Source organism: Chenopodium quinoa, unplaced genomic scaffold (genome assembly GCF_001683475.1).
Source record: "Chenopodium quinoa cultivar QQ74 unplaced genomic scaffold, ASM168347v1, whole genome shotgun sequence".
In the NCBI taxonomy this organism is placed as follows: Eukaryota; Viridiplantae; Streptophyta; class Magnoliopsida; order Caryophyllales; family Amaranthaceae; genus Chenopodium; species Chenopodium quinoa.
The window spans coordinates 1,105,515-1,129,358 of NW_018745003.1; the positions used below are offsets into that span (position 1 = coordinate 1,105,515).

At 35.2% G+C, this 23,844-nt stretch overlaps 2 protein-coding genes across 2 annotated transcripts; both read right to left on the bottom strand.

Moving 5' to 3' along the window:
- Nucleotides 1–633: 633 nt before the first annotated feature.
- On the bottom strand, nt 634–11,822 carry LOC110707753 (protein tesmin/TSO1-like CXC 5). The gene is made up of 8 exons (XM_021885796.1): nt 10,802–11,822; nt 9,743–9,850; nt 6,661–6,838; nt 5,475–5,831; nt 5,155–5,255; nt 4,940–5,034; nt 2,622–3,032; nt 634–1,302 (listed from the first exon to the last, which is right to left on the bottom strand). The coding sequence occupies exons 1-8, from the start codon at nt 11,059–11,061 to the stop codon at nt 1,052–1,054; spliced, it is 1,761 nt and encodes a 586-aa protein (XP_021741488.1). The 5' UTR covers nt 11,062–11,822; the 3' UTR covers nt 634–1,051.
- A 1,750-nt stretch (nt 11,823–13,572) lies between these two features.
- Nucleotides 13,573–20,405, bottom strand: LOC110707754 (nuclear cap-binding protein subunit 1-like). Its single transcript, XM_021885797.1, has 2 exons — nt 19,569–20,405; nt 13,573–15,708 (listed from the first exon to the last, which is right to left on the bottom strand). Exons 1-2 carry the CDS (start codon nt 20,211–20,213, stop codon nt 13,765–13,767), a joined length of 2,589 nt encoding a protein of 862 aa, XP_021741489.1. The 5' UTR covers nt 20,214–20,405; the 3' UTR covers nt 13,573–13,764.
- Between the last annotated feature and the right edge of the window lie 3,439 nt (nt 20,406–23,844).

Below are 23,844 nucleotides of genomic sequence, written 5' to 3' on the forward strand. Positions count from 1 at the left end.
TTGTAATTGATCATTGCCTTTTTTTTTCCCAGCAAATTTCCCACTTGCAAGTTGCAACCCTACTTGATATCTCCCTCTTTCTCTTCACCAACACCAATTGCAATTTCATGTGCACAATTTTACCTCACTTCTAAATAAAGTGAACTTTGCTCTATAAAGCAACATAAAAAAGGGACACAATCACAACAATATTTTTGAATTAAGCCATTTCGAGGGTGCTTTGGGTCTTGAGTCTCCACAAAAAGACTTTACTTAAACATTTTAGCTTCATGATTCTTAGCCCAACCTCATTTTTAAGTTCATTAATGCAAAATGCTATGACTCAACAGGTTCTGTTATGCCTTAGATGACCATCCCTTTTTCAGCATTTTCCTTCATGTTCAGTTTCTCAATATTGAGTATCGACAGTTAATGTTGGCAACATTACCAAACAGCACAGATTTAACTCAAAACTAACTGCACACTCATAACTAAGGAAATCACGAGTGGTATAACAAAGCTTGCCTTCGGTTTTGGGGGGTCTTTGCTCTCAAATGTGTGTTTTCTCAACCTATTAGGAGAAAAAATAAGTAGTAATACTTACACAGTGGATAAAGACCGCGCTCATGATAAAACTTTCACTGCATAAGCTTATTGAAATTGTAATGGAAAAATCAACTACTATTTCACCTTTATAGTGAAAGGAAGGTAAGCAGATATCCCATGTACAATGCTATTGTATAATGATTGGCTGCTTGTTATACATAACAGCAAATTCTTATAAAGAGCACAAAGTAAAAAAAAATCTGCTCCATCTTAGGCTAAACTAAATGACCGGAAAAAAAACACTAGCATCTACCAATACAAGATACTAGTGCCTGTACACAAATTATCAATTTTACATCCTTTGGAAATTTTAATCTTGAACTACAATGACATTTGTCAGTTGTTTAAATTAGGGAGATTCTGACAGTGAAATGACTACAAACATCATCACCATCTTGTATCAGCACAGCAGCTTGGGCTTGTCAGTGCAATCTCCAATTCGTTTATGTATATAATTATAGTCCTTTTAGATGCTTGGCTTTACATCACCATTTTCAGTCAGAGGAGGATTTTGGCTGATATGATTATTGGACGGAATAGCAGTAATGGTAGCTGCAATCATTGCAGGAGTCTTGATTGGTGCTGTAATGACAGGTTTAGCTACACCATTGTTATGATCTTGCTGATTCTGACCATCAGTTCTCAATTTGGCAGTGCCATTGCCGGTTTCTTGAAAGCTTGTATAATTCGATCTAGCTAAGGAAGAAAGTTTTGTCTCTGTACAGAGAAACAAAAAATTGTCAAAAGCAAATAAATGATAATTGTACTAAAAGATACCTTCTTAAACTAGCAATTTTCATAAAGACCATCGTGTGAGAAGGAAAGGAGCATACTCTATGGATCTAATTGTTTTGGCCAATTAGGTAGGTAGATTAGTGTTAAAACTAAGCTTTGCCAATTAAAGAAATAAGAGGGAAACACATTGATATAAACGATGTAAGCAGCATCACCTAGACCTATTTTTATGTAGGAGCCTCAAGAAATAGGCGTGCTTTATATACTACAAGTAGCTTTTCTTTCCTTCTTAGTTTTCTCCACCACCACAACCTCCAATAACATCCCCCCCCCCCCCCAAAACCCTTTTCTCTCATTAAAGTAATAAACTTACACCTTCACCTTCCTAGGTCTTATAACGAGTATAGCCTACAGAAAGGACGATCTTTGTTACAAATTGAAAAACACAGGTTAAAGCAACACCATATGAATGTTTAGGGTGTGGGCAAAAATATAGGCATAAGATGACCCTGTTTATATTATTTTAATCATTGTATGTCTCCATTATTCCATTTTACACTATTGTAATATATGGTTTCATTCTTGTATGGCAATCTAGCTAATTAGTCTAGTTGTATAAATAACAGAGAATTTTGAAACTTGGATTCTACTTCAATCTATGAAAGGAAGACTTACTACATGATATCAAGCATTTGTTTCATGAAATTGCCAAGCAAATAATGGTTCTCACAAATAAAAGACCCCTCAGGCTATCATTCCCCATACCAGAAGGGTAAAGAATATTTTATTTCGATTGACTGCCTATATGGATCAGCAGAAAAGGAGGGCGAAAGGTGAGGAAAAAGAGAGGGAAAAAAAGAAGTCTGACCCAATAAGATGATCATTTCACTAGTAAAATCAGTCTCATACACATATATTATATGCAAATCAGAATACTAGCATTGTTCACAAAGCTTAGGATAAAAGATCTACAGATTTATGAAATTGAGTAGTGAACACAAAGGTTGCAAGATTAATTTTAAAAATGAACCCTAAGCTCAAATTTGCTCAATACACAAAAAATGCTTAAAGGTATAATGAAATTCTCACAGGGTTACTACAGATTTTAGACCACTAAACCTGATTGAAATGATATGAAACTTCATGCAAAATTGATTACAAGCAATATTCATAGCTTTATATTTATCAAATTCAATTGGATATTGAACCGTGAGATCGAATTTATGAAACCCTCAAAGAAATAATGATACTGCAATCGCAAGATTTTAAACTACTAATTTTGACAGAAATGACACACTCACCTCTTAGCTCTCCAAATGTAATAAGGCTGTTGAGGGAATCTCTAAACTTCGTCATAACGATTCTCTCTTGCTCGGCATACACCTCTGAAGTGCTCTGCTCTGAACATTGTGAAGATGACGCATGGACATGGTTGCCTAACCTACTCGGAGAACCCGCAGCCATGAACATTGTATCTTGCTCATCACACCTCAAAGCTAGTGTCAAAGGAGACATTGGCCTGGATTTCGGTTGATCATTCCCATCTAAATTAGAATCGTCAGGGACTATTCGATCAGTTTGATTACCACTGACAGAACCATCAGGTACGGTTTTCACATCTGAATCATCTTGACTCTGAAATCTGTCCTGAGTTGATGCCTGTTGATTTTCTCCTCCATCATCTGCCCGCTTTTCGTTAGCTTTATTAGATTCTGTAAGAAAGAAACATATAATCATCTCTCAGATTGAAGGCACAAAAACATTATATCTCAACAGAGCAAAAATTCAAATTTTAACTGTTGTAATCTAAGTCTTCAGCATTATGTTCAAAAGTATTTTTGCACCAAAATCATTAAAACAATTTATTTATACTTCAGCCACAAAAGGAAAAAAAAAATCATTATAAAGGCAAATTAAGGTGGTAATGAGTAAGTCACAGTGGCAGCAATAGTTGTAAGAAAATCAGCATCAATTTTGCTTGAATATAAATAACTTCTTTACACAACATAACTATGAAATATATTAGTACTTTAAGTAGAATAAATTAAAAAGATCATGTCCAGGTTTCCAGCATAAGTAAGACTAATCTCCTCTATAAAAGCTAATGACGGGAAGACAACTTGACAGGTAGCAAGAAGCACATCTCCTTTAGTGAGATGTTCAGTCACCGAGAAATACTCTATCAATAACACTAAGAATGTTCGTTGGTATTATATTGTGCTTAGATGGTATTACCAAGGCCCAAGGTACCAAAATAGAATTTGTTGTTGGAATTAAGATAATACAATCTAAGCACAATTTAATACCATCGGACATTATTAGAGTCATTAAACACTGAAGGACTATTTATAACAAACAAAGATACATATAATAAACATTTGTTTATGATAAAGTTAACCTCATAAGAGGCATTCTTGAAAGATCAATGGCACAAATTGTTAAAGAAAGAACATCACTTCCAGATTTAGAGATTAAAAAATAATAATAATAAAATTAAAATAAAAATAAATAAAAAAAATAAAATTAAACTATTATTCCTGTACTCTGATGTCAAATTGCACCAATTCTAAAAGCCTGTATGTAAAAATGACAGAGATGCTATAGACTTACGAGTTGCACTTTCATAGATAACAATGAGAGCAATACCAAAATTCACCTTTATTATATCACCCCACCCCATCCCACCTTGCATATCTTAGCCATTACATAGATGAAGCTTGTGGTGCTAAGAGAATGGCAATGTATGACGGTAGATTCTTTACTTGTATCAGTTGTGTGACATAGTACCTAAATACTTCATCCGTTTGGTTTTAGCTACAACATTTAGAAATTTGCACTATTCATGTTGTTTCATTTGACCACCTTTTTAGATTTAATTGGTGGGCAAAATTTAGTCATGTAGGATCTTGTTAGATTCATCTCGATTTACAGTATCAAATATTTTTATTTTTTACCTATCTATATTAGAGATATAATGAGTTGAAATTATGCATTGGCAAGCGTGAAAGTCAAAATGTTGCAACTAAAAGAGAACGGAGGAAGTATGACTAATTATTAAAAGGGTTGAGGACTTTTCCAAGTTCCAACCACCAGCAACTTATCTTTTCTACATTGGTGGCATCTACTGGAAAATGTTGATGTTGGTAGCATCTACTGGAAAATGTGGCATGTGTGAACTAGCTACCTCTAATTCTAGAGATACGCCACTAAAAATTGCAAATGCATACCAAGGTTGATGATACAACACATAAATGAGCAAACAAACAGCTAAACAATCAAGCACATCAATATTTACGGAGAAACCTCAACAAGATGAGTTGGACACACTAATATCTATCAAACGGTCAAACCAAAATCCCATTTTCTTGAAAGATCCCCAGAGATATGCTACCCATAAGTTTTGACACCATAAGGTGATTAAGAATTTTTTGCGGAATTAAAGTTTATCAATACTCACTTATGGGATTAAGGCTTTGATTGATTGATTGATTGAATACCAAAAGGCATAGAGAATTTTCTTGAAAGGTCCCAGAGATGTGCAACTATCTATCCAGGCACGGATGCCAGGAAATATGTCCATTCCAGATAACAGTTCTTCATAGTTGAATAAAATGTTTACCTGCAATTGTTTTGGCAGCCTCTTCAGATAAAACTACCAAAACTGAGCAAAGCTCCTTCACATCTTGTGGTTGGATGATGTCGGCTAAGAGAGACCTATTATCGAGATTCAAAAATTAGTTTGAAACCTATTTCAGTTAAAATATACATACTCATGCCTCAAAGAAGATATTCTTGATGCATTATTTCTGAGTTTCAACAGTAACAAGGAGTTACCTGTATGTAAACTTTGAAGCACCTAGTGAAACAGAATTAGCAGCTCGAGAAGCAGGGCTTAAAGATACTGCAGACGGTCCTGATGTTTTGACATGGTTTGCCTGATTAAGAAGTCATGTCAATTGTGAATACATATATATAACCCGGGAAGTGCACTGGAAAGTTTAGATCATGTTGAATGAAAATATCCATAATTAGAAGATCAAGCAATTATGCAAGTAAATGAGCTTTCTGGTAACAAAACAGATGCATTTACATGAATTAGCAATTTGAAATTTGTATATTGCGACATTGTGACTGATGAGTGATGACTGAATTACCTGCTGAAATTGCCCAACTCTTGAAAGAGACGGATCTTTAGATGCTGGTCCAAATAAGAGGTCCTGGCCCTTTCGTTTCCTGGAATTGGGTGTAGAAGTAAAACCAGATGATCCAATAGCTCCAGTAATAGCAGCATTGGCTGCCTGCTGCATGTAAGTTAAGTTATTTGCATGTTCTCCATGGAAAAGAGCCTGCCGCTCTTCACTTCCTTCAAAATTTTTGCAATCAATACATTTGCAGTTTTCAGAGCATAGAATGTTAGCTTGAAAGCATTCGCAGTATTTCTTCAGACACCCTGACTTTTTGCAATGGCATCCCTTGTTGTGCTTCGCCACCACAACATCTCCAGCATCTTCCTGTATGAACGACAGCCATATGAAGTAAGCATATGCTTACTAAAACAACCTAGTAGCGAAAGTAATGCCAAAATATTATTTTGTCTATGAATAATCACTTACAATAGCTACAATCTCAAACTTCCATAGATATAAAGTAGTTAGCTTTGCAGAAAATGAATTGAAACCATCAAGTAATGGATCATGATTACAACCACTTTCATCATTTAGTATACAGATATAACGACTAGTAACAGAAGTACCTCCAGACGGAAAGATTCATTTGTAGCATTATAGTTGATTAGTCGACATATTTAAATTTCATAGGCAAGTATAAAGATAACTGCAAAGGCAACTTAACCTTGCAAGAAAACAACAAAAGTACATCCAATTCCATAGTGGTAAAACAGTCATTATTGAGTATTTCAGATATATGTAACAAAGTAAAGTAATTAAATGTCTGAACATATTAATTTGTGTTTCTAGCTTATATTGCAAAGCACATTATTGAACATTTTTCCGGTTAAGTTGGAACAGATTTTCTAAGGTTATAGGTTATGTCACAATAGTACATGGGATTTTATGGATGCTACAAGAGCTGAAATCTTCTTAATATGCATCATAGTATCATTTACCAATTAAGAGTTGATGCACCCAATACCAAGGCATATTGCTAAAAATTTTATAAAGCCTGTGAAGATATCAGTATACTTATTTCTTAGGATTCAGATTTTCAGACAAAGTATACACTGATACTGAGATGGAATGACGGAAGATTCCATAACTTCCAATATTCAATTATCTAGGAGAGAGGTGAATAACTGAATATCAATACAAAAAAGAAACATACCCTGCGGTCTCTAATGCCATGTGGACTGCTTGCAATTTTTGGTCGAAATGCATTTGGGTTACGTTCTAAAGTAGCTTCAACAGCATCTCTTCGAGCAGCCTCATTCTCGACATTGTTACAGCAATTATTACAGTTACACCCATCACAGTAAACTCCAGAAGCAAAGCACTCACAATACCTGCACAACACATGTAAGTCCCAGAATTGACATTTTCACAGACACGAGCTTAAAAGCCACAAATCTAGCACGATAATCTCACAAGAACAGAAGGCTTACAAAAATTTGACTATGAGCTTTAAATTCAATAAAATTGGTAATATAAAGAGAAAAGTCGAGATATACAGAAAACAGTTTGTGCAGTACAAATGGAGGAGCAGTAAATTTGGTCTATAGTATATACACAACCTAGCATATACTCCCTCCGAGTTTTTTTTCTTCTTCTAATTTACTCATTAGCATTTTCACCAAAATTAAGGTTTGTACAGAAATGGTTAAATTTGAAATTTTCAAGTGTATGTAACTAATGTGAGATAAAAAGTGGTGGTCATATTGTCTAAAAGTGGATAAATTTGAAAGATAGAAAAACAAAAAAACGGAGGGAGTATGTAGTAACTGCTCATGTATAGAAATGCACTCATTTATTGCTTTAGATAATTAGATTTACTTCCCCACGGCGTAAAGCTGCCCAACTTCTTTTAAGAGATGTTTTCAAGTCATAAAGAACAAAAAGGAAACATTTATGTAAGGAGATTAGCAAAAGATTAAAACAATTATTGGTCGCTTATTTATTACTCTAGATCTACTTCCTCCACAATGTAAAGTTGCCCAACCCTTTTAAGAGATTTTTGCAAAGGTGTTAAAGTTTCTTCATTAGGATAAAAGGAAACACTTACGTTAGGAAATTAGCAAAAGATTAAAACAATAGATGGTATCTTCTCTTATTTTTATCTTTCCTGAAGATTGACACATTTTATGATAAAGATTGGAGTATAATAAATACATAAATAATATCTTCAGTTTAGATCACAATCTAGCACAAGCATTCATGCCCATTCAACTGTTGACCTGTCTATTATATATGCCACAACGGCATACTGTTTGATGAATAAAAGTCAGCATAACAAGCTCTAAGGCCTCTTGACCTTGTTCTATGTTATTTGTAAATCCCAATAGGCTCTGTCAGAAATACAGTCTAACAGATATTAAACTTTGATGATGCAGCTGAGGCAGGTGATCAACCTTACTTCTGTAACCAATGACAGGCACAGCATAGAACCTCCATAGATATTCCAACATTTATATCACCCAAATCATCCCTGTAACCTTCCCATCCCAGTCTCATCCCCAAAAAAAGGGGGAAAAAAAAAAGAGAAGAGAAGGGTATAAGTTGTGCTAAGTAAACTGTGAAAGACTCGATTAAACTTCCTCAAGAAAAGCAGTCAAGTAACTAATTAAATACTCCTTCCATCTGGAATTAAAAGTCACATATAGTATTGGAAAATTTTAGGAGTCGAGAAAAAGGAGTCACCTTTCTGAAATAATAGTTTTAATAATTGAATTTTTTTTAATTTGTGTCTTATCCTTAAAGGGTTCGGGATAGTGAGTTAACTAATTCTAGATGGAGTGTATAAATTCATACAAGTCTTAAGTCTTTTTTTGGATAGGGTTATAAGAATTATAATGTTACCGTAATGCCATTACAAGAAGCTCCTACGACTTACCCTAGGGAAGATAAGGTCTGGTAGAGTCGTGGAGCCAGTGGAGGTGTAATATAACTTTTGGGATCAATCAACAGGTTATTCTTAGTCACCTTTGATCTAATATACATCAATTGTCTGCGAAGTTTAACAAGCACCGGCTCAAAATCTAAACTCAAATCAACTATAAAGTCTTTCAAAGGATGGGAAATAGTTTGGTCACTGCGAACTGTATCACAACTTCTATTTCATTGCTCATTCTCTTATTTCACAATTATATGATTCATTTATCTCTATAAGTAATATAGTACGGCCCATTGGGGTAGTGGGATAATATGCAGTTAATGAGAGAGTTTAGTGGTGGGAACATATGACAATAGATGGAGTGGACATATATTTAAGAACATTCTAACAAGGAAAACAGGGCATAAAAATAGGGACGGAGGGGGTATTTACCACTATTTGCAAATAAGATTCTTTTCACTGTCCATTTCCAGGTTGAGGCTGTAGAGAATATAAGCCCTTATGCAATAAAGTAGTTGGTAATGACATATTGAGTTAAAGACCAATTGGAAATGTGGATGGTAGCACGTGATAAACCTCTCTTACTTTGGTTAACCTAGAAGCCTTTTTAGAAATATAAGATTACTACCACGATGAAATTATTCAAATGCAAAGCTTATGCGTGAAAAAAACAAAGTAGGATTTGCTATAATTAGGGAACGGCCTTGATTTTATTATTTTCTACGGCTCAGGCTGGAATATTAAATGTTTTTGGAATATAAGTACCTTATGCAAGATGTTTATCATCATAGAGTATGCACATTAATCAAGCCTTAAGTGGAGATAAGGAAGCACTAGAACAAATATGATCAAGCAAAAAAAAAGTCAGCGAGTGAGCAAAAAGTTATATAATGTATTTTAGAAATGGAGAGTAGCATCCTGGTGAGGACCTTTTCTCAAAAAAGGGGGGGGGGGGGTGGGGGATTTGTGGAGGCACTAGCCTCTTTACTGTTATACAAGACAGCACGTGCAAGGAATAGATGATTGTATGAAAGACTTGTACAGATTTCACAGAGAAATGCTGTATATATGAAAGACTTGTATAGATTTCACAGAGAAATGCTGTATCTTTAGCTAAGAATATTCAAAATAACACACCCAAAAGTTCATAAAGTGTGAAGCAATCTTAGATAAGTGATTCTTAAGCTACACTGAAGTTGAAGATACAATTTTATTTCACATTTTTCACCTAGACGATGCTTTTAGGGTACAAGACACCTTAGTAATAAAGCAAGTGCACACATTGAAATGTCATGGTGAAATAGTGCCAAAAGTTACAGGAACTTGCCGTGCAACCCAAAAGAGGAAATGATGAACTTACAACTTCAAGCATCGTGAATGTTTACAATTACACTGCTTCTGCCTCTTTGGAGTACCATCTTTGGTTTCAACAGTAGGCCGTGATCGTGCCTTAGGGGATTCTGGCTTTCTGGAGAAAAATATATTACATCAATCAGCAATATAATATAACTATTTAAGTGGTGTGTTATAAACTGTTAAGAACACAAGCATTCAAACATGTATGCAATAATATATACACAACATAAATTCATTTCAAATTAACTCTTAACTCAAAATCATGTTATAGTAAATTAGTAACTTTAACATCAAAATGACTTAAGCAATGTAAAGGTGGAGGCTCTGCACATGTCATCACAGGTAACCTAATTCCGGCAACAGGTAGGGTAGGCCATGTCTATGTAAAGCAATGACCCCTTATACAGAACAAAACAATGTCCATTTCTAAAACCACTCGACAACAGATCAGTTTAGGTATCCAATGACATTGATGATATTAGGTAACACAGCAACCATGAAAAGGAAAACCTAGTAATAAATGAGTCCAAAAACAAGCCGGAAAAGAAAAAATTAAATTGCAACGAGGATTCAAAAAAAATGAGGAAATTGAATTGATCCTATATAAATGAGCAATCTTGTATTAAATATACTACTTAGAGCAAATATAGAGTCCATTGATTTGACGAATAAATAATAAACCATGAATTTATAATATTTTTTCTTCGATCAACCCTCTACATACATGAATTTCGAAATATAGCAGTCGAGTTTAACTTCAAAAATCGCAAAGGAACAATAAATTTATTGCAATGTGACATTCAGAAGTAATATAGACTGATAAAAGTTCCCAATTTCAAAATTCATTTGATCAAATTCAAAAACCCAAATTCAGAACATCAACAACTAAAGCCTAATCAAACAATGCAACTGCAAATCACACAAGATAATAAGATCATTTACAAAAATATGAAAGATTGTGGTTCCTAATTCAAAACAGAAAGTAAAAAAAAAATCCCAAAAAAACACTTGAATCAAAACTTTAAAAAAGGAGGGAAAATATTTGGAAATTTGGAACTCTTACACCACTCGCATTGAAGGGAGAGGTGGCGTTTGAGCAGGTGGCTGCTGCGAAGGCGTAATCATCAGCTGCTGCGAAGGCGGCTGAGGCAATGGAGGCTGCGCTGATGGCGTAGAAGGAGGCTGAACTACTGAGGTGGTAGGTGGCTGAGACGCGCCACTAATGGAGGTGAAATCAAGCTGCCTAGCGAGCTTCTTCGCCGGTATATCAGTAGCCATACTCGATTTCGGAAGCGAATTCCCGCCTTCATCTCTCTCCTCCATTGACCCCAATCAATCAATTTCGTTCTCCAATTTTAGGGAAAACCAAAAAATTCAAAAAACACTAAACCTTAAAATTACACAACGAAATCAAAATCCGAGCTTAATTTCCGTAAACTACCCTTGAAAAAACACCAAATTCACCACCTTTTTGATCGAAATTCCAAGAAAAACCCCAGAAAATCACCAAACAAACTCGAATAAAATCACACAAATTACAATCCTTTCAAAGCTGGACAAAAATCGAGAATTTACCCAAGAATGTTCGAGTGATGAAATTGGATAAAGGTGCGATCTTTAAGCTGAGGAGAGAAGAAAAAAAGGAGGGAATTTGAGGAGAGAGAAAGTGAAAGAAGTGAGAAGAAAAGGGGATTTGAAGGAGAAGGAGGAGAATGAGAGAGGGGCTTTGCTTTCTGGCTCTCTCCCTCTCAGTTTCAGAGGTTTTGAAATTGAATTTTTTGTAATTTTTGGACGGTTCAGATTCAACTTTCCAAGTTAATCAAATGGTTGGATTTTGTTTGATTCATCCTACGGCTTGTATAATTAGATACTCTTTATCTTTTTTTTCTTATTCCTTTTTCATTTTTTTTAAAAGGGAAATATTATTGGTATGTAAGTATGGTAAACATCATATGCTATTCTAGAATTCTATCTCATTTTCTCATTATTAGGTCATAAAATATTCAAAATTATTTGTTAAGATTTAATCGTCATCTGAATTAGAAAAATATATTTTTCTTACTAAAACGCTATCTACTCTCTTTACATGACCTATAATTTGTCGCCTGAACATATTTTCTCATATAGGGTCGTTTGTAAATAACTTTTGAAGGTATTTAGTGGATTTAGTCAATGTAGTTAGAGTAGCTTAATTGGGTTTTTAACGCGAAGTACTTGATGTTTTAGATATGGTATGGAGAAACATTTGGCGATCTAATCCAGATTTAACTTGAAAGCCACGTAATAGAGTTTCATGGGGTACAGTTACAAATTACAATAAGGGTTTTGTGAGGATATTTGGTCTTTAACTTGAAGAACACTATTGGATCTAAAATACAAGAGTCTAAAGTGTCTATTCATCAAAGGATTACCTTTTATCTCAAAATATTTTCTTATATGCATTTAATGACATGTTGTACAAGATTATCCATTATATAGCATATACAACTTGACAACTCATCTATATATATAAACAAAAAAAAATTAATATAGAGGGTAACGTTTGGCTTGCCTTAGCGACATTGTTGATGAGGAGAATGATGAGCAAGAAGCAAGACCAAGTCAAAGCTAGGCATGACATGGCCAAGGCATCTTAAGACAATATTACGAGGGGTAAGCTAAGACATGAAATAAATGGTTCCAAGCACCGAATAGGCCTCCCTAGTACACTAGAATGCCAAACCTTGCTTGGGCATGAAAATTTTCTCCAAAGACTATAGTTGAAAGCTATAATACATGAAATCAAACCATTTTTTGAAGATTTCAGGACCTAAGGTCAAAAACTCAAGTGTAGTGGGAGATGATTCTAGTGTAATTTTTTTTTTTTTTTTTTTACTAGGTTATATTTTCTCGTTATTTTGAACCATATACAATCACTATACTAGTTATTTTAATAGTTAAGAGGCAAAGTGGATGACTTTAATCATCCAAGTGGCATCCTAAGGTCTTCTTGTGTTATTTATAAGAAGCATCTCGTCCTCGCTCTTTCTTTTTTTAGTCCAAAAGGTTGAACATTCTCCAAAATTGAAGGTTATAATCCATGTTTTCTAATCACCAACACATGTATAACATTTAATGGTTCCAAATGATTCCCGTGATTCAAAAACTTCTAAATTCTAATGCTTAACTTCTTTTGCTAATTATCCCTTTGCTACTTCGTTCCAAAAAAAAATATAAAGTTGTACGCTATACAAGCTATAGGTTAAAGAAAAAAAAGTAAAATTGTTGTTAAAATTCTTATAGCTGCACCTAGAGATGTTTTTTTAAAAAAAATAATACCCAAATAAAATGTAAAAAGACAATAGTGGTGCATCTAGTTATGCGTCTAGATACATCCAAGTGCATGTATAAAATATGGAAATTTTTTGGATTAATTTTTTATGCTACCAAGAATGGTAGTTTTTTCTTACCAAGCATGATTGACTTGTATACAATATATATTGGCTTAGAAGAATCTTTAGCAAAAGAAATCAAATCATCTTAGCATCATTATACGGGTCAACTAAAGAAGCAACAACCACATAGTGACATACTTCGTAGTTTGTTCTTTTAATCGAGCAACAACATTTGTCCTAGTGATAGGACAGATTTAGATTGATGCTAAACTCCGGTGAATTTCACGTTTGAAGTTCACTAAAGCAGAAATTTCACTTTGTTGTCTTTTAGTGCCCCACAATAAGGTTATGACCTAATTTAATTTACTAAAATTAATACTCCGTACTAAGTATAGTTTTTAAAAAATAATAATAATAAAAAAACATGTAACAAAAGCAAAAATAAATTTAAAAACTACAGTAAGTTCAAACAAGATACAATCACATAATCTTGGAACAAAATCAAGACAACAATTATGAGGTAAAAACTTCAAATATTCCTAATTTACAACTAAAATGTTTTCCATACATAACTTGCGGATTGTGAACAATGCTCATCAGTTAACCTATCTAGACCCTAATAAGCTGTTTTCCTGATTAATAAATACCGCAATCATTGTTCATCAGTTATTCGACCTAGACCACAATACACTGCTTTCCTGAAAAGAGGGTGCACATTTCCTCTCAGAATCTCTTCGTCTATCTTCTCAACGTGTGGCCAGATCTCAGAAGCATATTGTCTGGTGATTGCCTTGACATATCCCAGTGTTGATAAACCCCATTGATCTGTTTCACTTAAATTGTAAGCAGCGCTTCCTTTATCCCCGTTAGACACACTGTTTAATCCTTTCTCTTGGTCTACATCCATTCCTGCTGGCTCATCAGAATCCAGAGTCATCAAGTCAGTCTGACTAGAGAGCAGGCGAGATGTTCCGATTGGAGAGTCCTCAGGAAGGCGATCAAGCAAGACGACAGAGAAGTTCTTATACAAGGAGAGGAACAAGGCCTCATTTTCACCAAGGGCACGAAAGAGCAGAGCTTCTTTTGCTTCCAAGGATTCACGTAAAGACACCTCTTCTTCTTTTGCCTTCTCAGAAGAAGATATTAGGCGTTTCAACTTGATAGGATTGCCACCAACAACAGGTTCCCCATTCATAAGTGTGAGTTTTGACTCAGCTGCCTCTACTTCTGCTTTAGCATTTGCAGTAGCTTCTTCTGCTGATTGAAGACGCTTCTTCAGTGAGAAGATCTCTTTTCTTAGGTCACAAATACGATTGTAGGTTTTACTTACAGCGTTTCTGAGAATCTCCCAATGCCGATCTGATGTATGGAACTGATCCATATTCTCAGGAGAGAAGACCCATCTCACGATAGCCAAATTGGAAATCAGGCGATAGCCCATCATACGATCGATGGCTATGGCATTCATCTGAGTGCTATTTTTCCAGAAGGTACTCACTTCACTAATTAGCATTACTTGCCTGTCCTCATCTGGGCATACCTTAGCAATGACTTGGCCATATCGCTCCAAGACAGTCATTAAGTGAGTAAAACTCTTTGATCCAATATTCAATAAAGTTTGAATTACTACTTGAAGCGTGACTTCCAATCCATGCACAGGAACCACATTTTCATCTATCCATGATATGATTTCCCTTGCAGTTTGCCTACCTCTAACCATGCCATTAAGGTCTTCAGACAATGCAAGCCACTCAGGTTTGTTTCTGCCATTTTCTGCATTGTATCTGAAGTTTGGACCACCCTTTGGAGGAAGCAACTCTTCTAGGCCAGGGGCATTTTCAATACTTTGCTTTATTTTCTCCAAGTAAGACAATCGAACTTCTCTTTCCAGAACCTCCTGAACGAATACACGTTGAGGAGCCCACTTTGGAAGCTCCAAGACGTAGGCCCATTCTTCCCAGGGCCAAATGAATTGAAAATTAGATAGATGATGTGAGAACCAAAGAATGAGTCTTGTTCGGCATTCCATATCCAGTTCAGCAATCTTGTCAAAAAGAGCACGTACTGCACCAGCTACAACTGCAGGGAATGCTCCAGGCAGAGCCTTACAAAGATCCATGATAACCAGAGCATAATATATTGGTTTAAATCGTGGTTGAGGAAGTAAAAGGAGCTGTGAGAAGACAGTCTCTGCCATGAGGTACTCATAACGAAAGGGTACAGGAAGGCCAGCCATATAAGCAGCACATTCCTTCCGACAACCATTCAGGAACAGCAAAATGTCTAACAGATACTCTTCCATAATGAACTGATCTATAGGTGCCAAATCCTCCAGTTTATTTTGAGGGAATATATTCAGCTTGCGAATTCTTTGCGGGTATTTTAGATCGGCATCATGCTTCTGTCTACCATAGCTGACACTGGAAGCAGTAGCCGGCAATCTTGGCTGCTCAGGGCAATTAATGGGACCAAAATCATGAGACTTTCCAGCTACAAGCTGAGCTTCAAAAGAGAGGTAGGGCCGTGGAATACTTTCGAGTTTCCACCCATTGTTGGATGCATCTTGGATTCGACTCCATAAATCTTCCAAAAAATCCTGGAAAAAAAAAATATTCAAGCAAATAAATTTGAGGAACAGCAAAATTAACATTATATAGTTTTCCGTACGTGTGATTCGCAGAATTCTCATTTTAATAGCAAAGTAAACGATAAAGCTGGATGAGACGGTCTTTTCTATACAAGGGAAACATTATGCCATCTTTTTGTTAGAATTAGTAAATATGTTTATGTCAGTCGATAGCTAGTTCACTATTTTATGCAAAATTTTCAATACTCCATTAATTTGCAATCTGGTCCTTTTACGTTTTACACACAGTCAGTCAGTATGCAGTCTACGCCACCAAAACTTTACCAATCATCCAAATAGCACTCAGGCTCTAATAAGGCCAAATGCCCCCATCCCAAGGCAATATAAAGGGAATGGAATCAACAAACAAGTGTAAATAGCTACAAAGAGCCTATTTCTGATATGCCCTCAATTCAAAAGGAAACTAACTAGCATGACATTATTTATTGGAAAATTAAATTGACAATGATATATACAAGAGGGAGAAAGAAAGATGATAATCCAGGAAGACAATTTACTATTATTTATTATTCATACTTTTTACCAAGGAAATATATCCAGAAAAGCCATAAAATGCCTTCGTCTTTTACACAAGGAGGGAAAACAGATAAAGATACTTCACCACAAAGAGGCATTGGGCAACTAGCATAAAGAGAAAAATTACAGAACTTAAGCCCTCAAACTCAAAATTAATTCATGAAATTTTATCTCGTTTGGAATGCCATAATCCAAGCCAAGTTCATCTCAATAGCATCCTGACAATAATAGATTAGCTAAAAGGATATACATAGTCTATGAAACGTATCATAAAGTTCTATTGCCTCATATACTTATTTCAAAGAGGGAGGGGCAAAGCCTGATATACACAAGGGGAATGGATTGTATCATAAAGTTTTATTGCCTCATATACTTATTTCAGAGGGAGGGGCAAAGCCTGATATACACAAGGGGAATGGATTTCTAACTGCATTAAAATTCTCTTTCAAACTTCCTAGGTATGACTTTCAGCTTAATAGACTCAAAAATTACTTAAAAGAATTGTCATGATCAACTGTCACTTGTAGCTGATTCTAGGGGCTAAAAGATAAGAAGAGACTTAAACATTTAAGAGCATGATCTCTTATTCCTCGTAAATTAGGTTGTGTACAGAACCATGTTCATTATGCCCAGTGGCCAAATCAAAGTACATGTCATACGCATATTCTATAATGGAGCTGTAAATAGACAGACAAGCAACTTATTCTTTGAATTTTATTTGGGATAAATGGAAAAGAAATTAAAGTAATAAAAGGAAAACAAATAGCTTTATAGTGTTTGGTTTTTAAAAATTGAAGAAACAATAAGAGAAGATTACATAAAAACCTCACTTTTTACCCACCAAATTTGGTGGAAGGAGGAATTGGGATAGAATGAAATTTTAAACATTAAATTCCCTTCATTTTCTTCCATGATAACTAAATAAACAAAGGAATCTCTTTTATTTCTAACATAATTACATTTTTCTTCAATTCCTATAAATAGATTAAATGTGTCTTAACAAGAGATTGACATTATAACTCTTAAAGTTTCAAGCTGAATTCCTTTGAGAAGGGTTGTACTAGCCTTCATGGCAGAGGTGATCACAAGAAATGGTAGGTGAAGTTAAGATTGTAGAACTAGACAATTGGAAGACAAGTTGAGTGACACACTTCCCTTAAACCTCCTGTTTTAAGTGACATATTTCTCCTTTTTGGAAACATTCTGCCATTTTAATTAATATTTCTCTCCTTTGGTCCCCACTACTACATTTTAAATTACTTCCCTCTCCTCGTGGTCCTCATTTCTACCTTCTTTACTACTCGTATCTCTCTCATCTCACAATCTAATATTTAATTCTTCAACAAATCACCCTACCTATACACTCTAATACTCTATACATAGTGTATACACTCTGTAAGGGATGGAGGAGAAAGAGTTTTGTCGATGAATACACGAAATAATCACTTTTGGTTCATGTATCCGACCCCACTTATGGGATTAAGGCTTTGATTGAATGAACAAATCGACCTACCTATAGACTCTATACATTTCTCCTAAAACTCCGCACGAAAGCTAGTGTGTCACTTTGAAAAACGGAGAGGTAGATGTTTAGTAACTTTGTCCTTAATTGTATGTACCACAACAAACCTGGTTTGGACGGTACAAAGAGCTATATCAACATCCAATTCTTCCATTGGAGAGGAGAGAAGAATTTTCTTATTAAGCTAAACTTAGTTGTTCTAAAATATGATCAACAGAAGTTTATTGCTAAATTAGGCAAAAATTTAACAAATTCACGTATAAATTGACTTCTTTTGGTTCATGATTCATAGGGAGATAAAGGAATCATGCAACTACGTTTAGACTTCAGAAAGAAGAAAAGTGGGGTCTAGGGGAGGTTTTTCAAGTAGAGGAGGATGAGTAGGGAAAGGATGGATCTCTTAGGGCCCGAGTTAGAACTGATATTATCAGACTTTCAAGGCAAATGCAATGAATGAGAAATAGAGAGGTTGATATTGGACAATGAATATGTAGTACTAGCAGCTCCCAACTCCCAAGTCCTGAACTTTTGTAACAGTTGTGGTTTATCGTTTAAAATTTGTTAGAAGCAGTGAGGCAGAACCACTGACAAAGAAGGGCGATTGAGAATTTGAAAGACACCGAGGGCTTCGATTCCAAAGATGAAAAGGCTGATGTAAAAGAGTAACTACAATAGTCATCTAAGTGTTGAAAACCTTCCAGGAAATAGGTGGCTGATCAAGTTTGAGAGCATAGCAGGGGAAGTGATAGCAGTATAAAGTGATATGCAGTAGTAAACAGAGGTTCATAATTACCAAAAAAATGCACCATCTGGTACGGTAATTATTTAAACTCTGGTGGGTCTAAACAGGCACAATGAGGCTTCTATGTTAGAACTGCTACGGACCTACAGTATTAGATTTCCTCAGCTGCAGTAACCACAGGATTGAATTTTTTTTTTTTTTTTTTTTTTTTTTTTGATAACACTACAGGATTGAATTAAAACCATCTTGCGGTCTTAATTTCCAATAAAATTCAAATAATATGATGAAAGCCTCACAGCTTAGTAGCTTGAAAAGTTGAAAGTCAAGGTTTATACATTTTTATAAATAAATAAAAAAATACTTTGGAAAAAAGGTTAAAAAGATGTAACCTATGATCTTCAGTGACCAGCAAAAGATCTATTGTCTATTCGAAGAAGGTTATTGGTGGCAATGTGGATATAAAGCCCTCCCGACACAGAGACTTGGATAATAAGGGTCAATGGCCAAAATCAGCTATCAACTAAGTACATTGTATATGATAATTGGCATCCACATCCAGGAAATATATCCAAACATTTAGTTGGAGCAGAATGTTTAATAACCGAAACAAATCATCCTAAACTCATGTCAGAGGACCGGCATAGGGACTTTGCCCCCAAACTACTCATGCTATTCCACTAAACCATAAGTGATGGTGGTTAGCTGACTATGCACTTTTTTAGGCTTACTCCGAAGATTGGAAATTCACGTCGCTTCTAAAGGTTAGCTCACATCTTATAATAAGTACCCTCATGCTCAAATTTCATTGTCCATTTATCTCCCTGATTCCCTTACCCTCCCCTTCTGCAATACCCTTCATCCATACCTTCCCAACAAATAAAATTATGGAAATTCCTAAAGCTAATCAATAACATATCCTATAAAACACCACAATCCTTGATAATATAACAATATTGTGCAATTAAATTGAATGAATGTAATAAAACATGACAGATTAAACCAACAAAACAAAACACAATTATATTATACCTTATCATTTGCTCTCTGATCTTTGCTATTATCCACAAAAATCGAAAACCCAGCATCCATAACATGTCTCCTAATACTCAAGTAAGCTTGAATCCCAACCAAAACCCGATCAATCTCCTCCGGCACTTGCTCCATCAACTCAGCCCCTCCCCACGGAAGACAAGACAATACACAACTAATATAGAAATCGGCACGCGCTTGCCAAGCCGGGTTTCCTTTTTCCTCATCAATAATCGTAGCGGCCGACGAAAGCAGCGTCTCAAACACAACCACCAAAGCACCCGGCTGAAGAACCTTACTACACATCAAAACAGTAATAAATCGCAGCAAAACACGAATCCTATCACAATTCTCAGATTGAATTGCTTCTTGTAAGTTCGAATGTGTAGTATCAACAACCAATTTGCCGAGTTCTTCCTTCTCTAGGTTTAACAGCCCGATTAAAGTGGCGTAAAAGGGGGATTTGTGGGGTAATTGTTCGGCGCATTGAAGAAGGTAGTAGAGAATTTGTTGGTCTTCTTGTTGGTCTAATTCGCGCCAGAGAATGCCGTAACAAGAATCGATGTGTTCTTTGAAATCTAGGGTTCCGCCGTATTCTGGGCATTTTTCGCCGATTCGAAGGATTAAGGTTTTCCAGCTGCTCATTGTTGAGGAGAGTGAAAGTAGAGGGAGGAGAGAGGAAGAAAAAGTTGGTGGTGTTGGGAAGTAGAGTGATGGTGGTTGCTGCGGCGGTTTTGGTTGGGAGAGAGAGACCAGATGAAGGAAGAGCCAAAGGGTTTGGGTTTGGGCTTGGTTTTTTTTTTTTTTTTTTTTTTTTTTTTTTTTTGGTGGGTGGGTTTTACCTTATTTTTATAGTATTACTCTATTTGATCGAAATATATTTGCAGAAATGAAGTTATATTAGGATCTTGCCAATAAACGCCCCGACATAACCATTTAAAATAGAAGTTTAATGTTTTTACCCATCTTATCTGACGTTATGGGGCATTTTATAGAAATGAAGGTAGTTTTATTATTAAAAAAAATTTGAATGTATTTTTACTTTAGTGAAGAGTGAACTTATTTTTGCTAAAGTAAAATAGTTTTTAAATTAAATCAAATAGAAAGGGTATAAATTCATATAGAAAGGTTCTTAATCATGTATTCGTATAGCAAGGAAATCAGATAAGATGATGAAGAGAAGAACGATAATGCATCCAAGTCAAAGTGCGCCTGATTGTATTGCTGATTGTTGTAGTAGGGTGGACACGTTGAAAATTGTTGATGATAAATTGATAATTGCCTTAATGATTTGCCTGAGACATGCAAGTAGCATTTACCCAAAGGACTCGTACAAACACTGATTATTGACTCATGACTTGAGTGGATTTGAATTTGCATGAGCTTGATTGTGTAGACTTGGACCTGTTTGTGCTTTGACACGAATATTTGTTATTTCTAGTGTGTGCAAATGTCAAGAAATGATTTTGCTTGCTTGCTTGCTTGCTTTGTATTGATGTATTACTTCAAAAAACATAAACTCGCGGTCCATAATCTAAATATACACGACTAACATTAGCCCACTAAGTACAACACATAATCCTTTAACAAAAACTATTGCATGCATACATAAGCTAGCCTAACATCAAATATAGCACGCTTGACTTAAGCCATTCAACTCCATTATTGTAGAAATATTCTTTTTTTCAGTTTCCAAAGAAACGAATCGAGCATACTGGCCAACAACTTTCCGAAATAATCGGCTCTACATTAGGTGCATATCCATTAAGTGCATAACGTTAAAAATCAATTAAGGACTGTATTGTATTTGTATCTCTCTTAAGGTTAAAAGTATCCATATAATATTTCATCTCCATCCAAAACTTATACTAATATTAGCGTATTCATTATGATACTAATGTTTGTAATATAAATATAAGCTAACTGATTGTAAGCATTTTTATTGGATACAGTGGGTTAATTAGATACATGTTGTTTAATATTCTAATTAAATGTTATAAAATGAACAATCAATGAATAATGGCAGACCCAAAGTTGTACAATTATTATTAATAAAATTTCGGAGAAAAGAAAAGGTTGTGAGTTTAGGAGAGATTATTATATATACCCCGGTCAAGCGATTTGTTAATATTTTTCATAATGTATAAATCATAAAACACGGTCAAAAGGAAGTGTGTAATTGAATACTCCTAAAGATGTAGGTTATATATATATATATATATATAGCACTTCAGAGGAAGTTTTTTCACAAAATTGTGCCAAGTGTCTTACTTGGTAATTACTTATAAGATAGACTTATGATGATCTGGAGTAATTTGATTCATCCTATCATATTACCTCCATTAACTTTTGGTTGCAACAAAGATAATTATTTGTGAGACGTAAAATATTCTTTTGTTGCAATTAAAAATTAACAAAAATAGTAGATTTTTTTTTTAATATAAATAATAGAATTTTATATTGTTAAGGTTATCTCTAATTCTCTATAATACTTTCTCTGTTTTTTTAATTGACACCTTGGTATTATCACGCTTGCCAACATATGTTTTTAACGATTAATATCTCTAAATTTTATAGATGACCATACCAGACCTCAAAATTTAGATTCAAAATAATTGAGAGGGCTCTAAACTTTAAATATACGATTGAAATGTTAAAGGCGTTGAAGCTGTTATAGCAATTGTGTAAAACATTTGCAGAAATAGTTGGGCGAAAAATGCCTTTAATACACAAACGTACGAATCGCTTGCATATAGAACAAATCTTGTGTATGATTGGCCAATATTATGAATAATTCATCTCATAATATGTATTTCCCCCAATCATAATTGTTTTTAGCCATTTAGCTGATAGTCGTGAGAATGGGCCACTGCCAATGGAAATACTACTCCATGAAATAGTCCACCCCAAAATTCGTGGATCTTCACCTCTGGCGAGCTCTCTCAACCAACGTTAACCGGCTTCTCATCAAAGAGACGACAATAATCAATGCGTCTATTCCATAGACTTGAACACGTACGTGTAATGAATAGTGGAGGCCCCGTAGAATTTCCCTAAAACAATGGAAGACTCAATAAATGGTGGAAAGAAAAAGTTGTAAGCGAGAGATTATTATATATCCGGATGTATGATGCATCCATAAATATTTAGGATGATTAATGTTAAGATAACTCTATGAAAAGATTTGATTAGTGGACAACTTGATATAAGATAGATTTACGGTAATTTGATACTCGTATTGTTTAGGTTATCTTGTGTATGCTATAAATATTGGTTAATATTATGATTAATTCATCTCATAATATTTTAATCATAATTCATTTAGCTGATAGTCGTGAGAAGAATGGCTAAAAGTGAGAACGGCAATTCATCACTGCCAAGTGCCAATAGAAATACTACTCCATAGGATTACCCACGAGATCTATTATAAGGTTTAAGTGCTTAAACAAAGAATTTTATAACTACATCTCCTCCCCAAAATTCGTGGATCTTCACCTCCGGCGAGCTCTCTCAACCAACGCTGACCGGCTTCTCTTCAAAGACATCAATAATCAATGCCTCTACTCCTTAGACTTGAACTCGTACGCCCCCGCAATCAATATCCCTCTTCCCCCAAACCCGAGTCTACTTATGTCATGTGGTAGGAACATACAATGGTTTGGTTTGTCTAGGATTTCCTTGGTCTACATTCAGTAAATGGGGGGAATGCTTCATGTTTTTGAATCCATTGTAAGAGCGATGGACCGCTTATTATTCTCCTCCTGACAGTAAATACTACTGTGTTGCAGTCGATGGACCTACTTTGCCGGGTACCATTGATGGTTGTTTGTGTTTCTCGGTTAACATTCTAGCCAAAAAATGCACTCATGTATGGATCATGAAGGAGTACGGAGTAGAAAAGTCATGGATGGATGAGACTGTTTAGTATTACTCCTCGACTGTCTTTAACTTCCCTTCCGTTTGTTTATTGGAGGAGAAAAACAAGAGAACTTTTGCTCAACTTAGACCACCCTCAACTCGAAGAGGAAGGCTGTTTTTGGTATTACTTTGGAGATGAAGCAACTAAAAGGCTTACATTCAATGAGGCTCCTCCTCCTTTCAAGCTTCTCACCTCATGCCTCGAAACTCTTCTTCCCGCTCCTGGTGGTTGTCGCATTAAAAATTCCTAAGCAACTAATATCGACGAAGATAAAGGTCACGTATGATACTCTACACGCCAATAAATACCAAATAGATATATTTTGTTCATGATCAGGTTATCTTAAAGAACACAAGT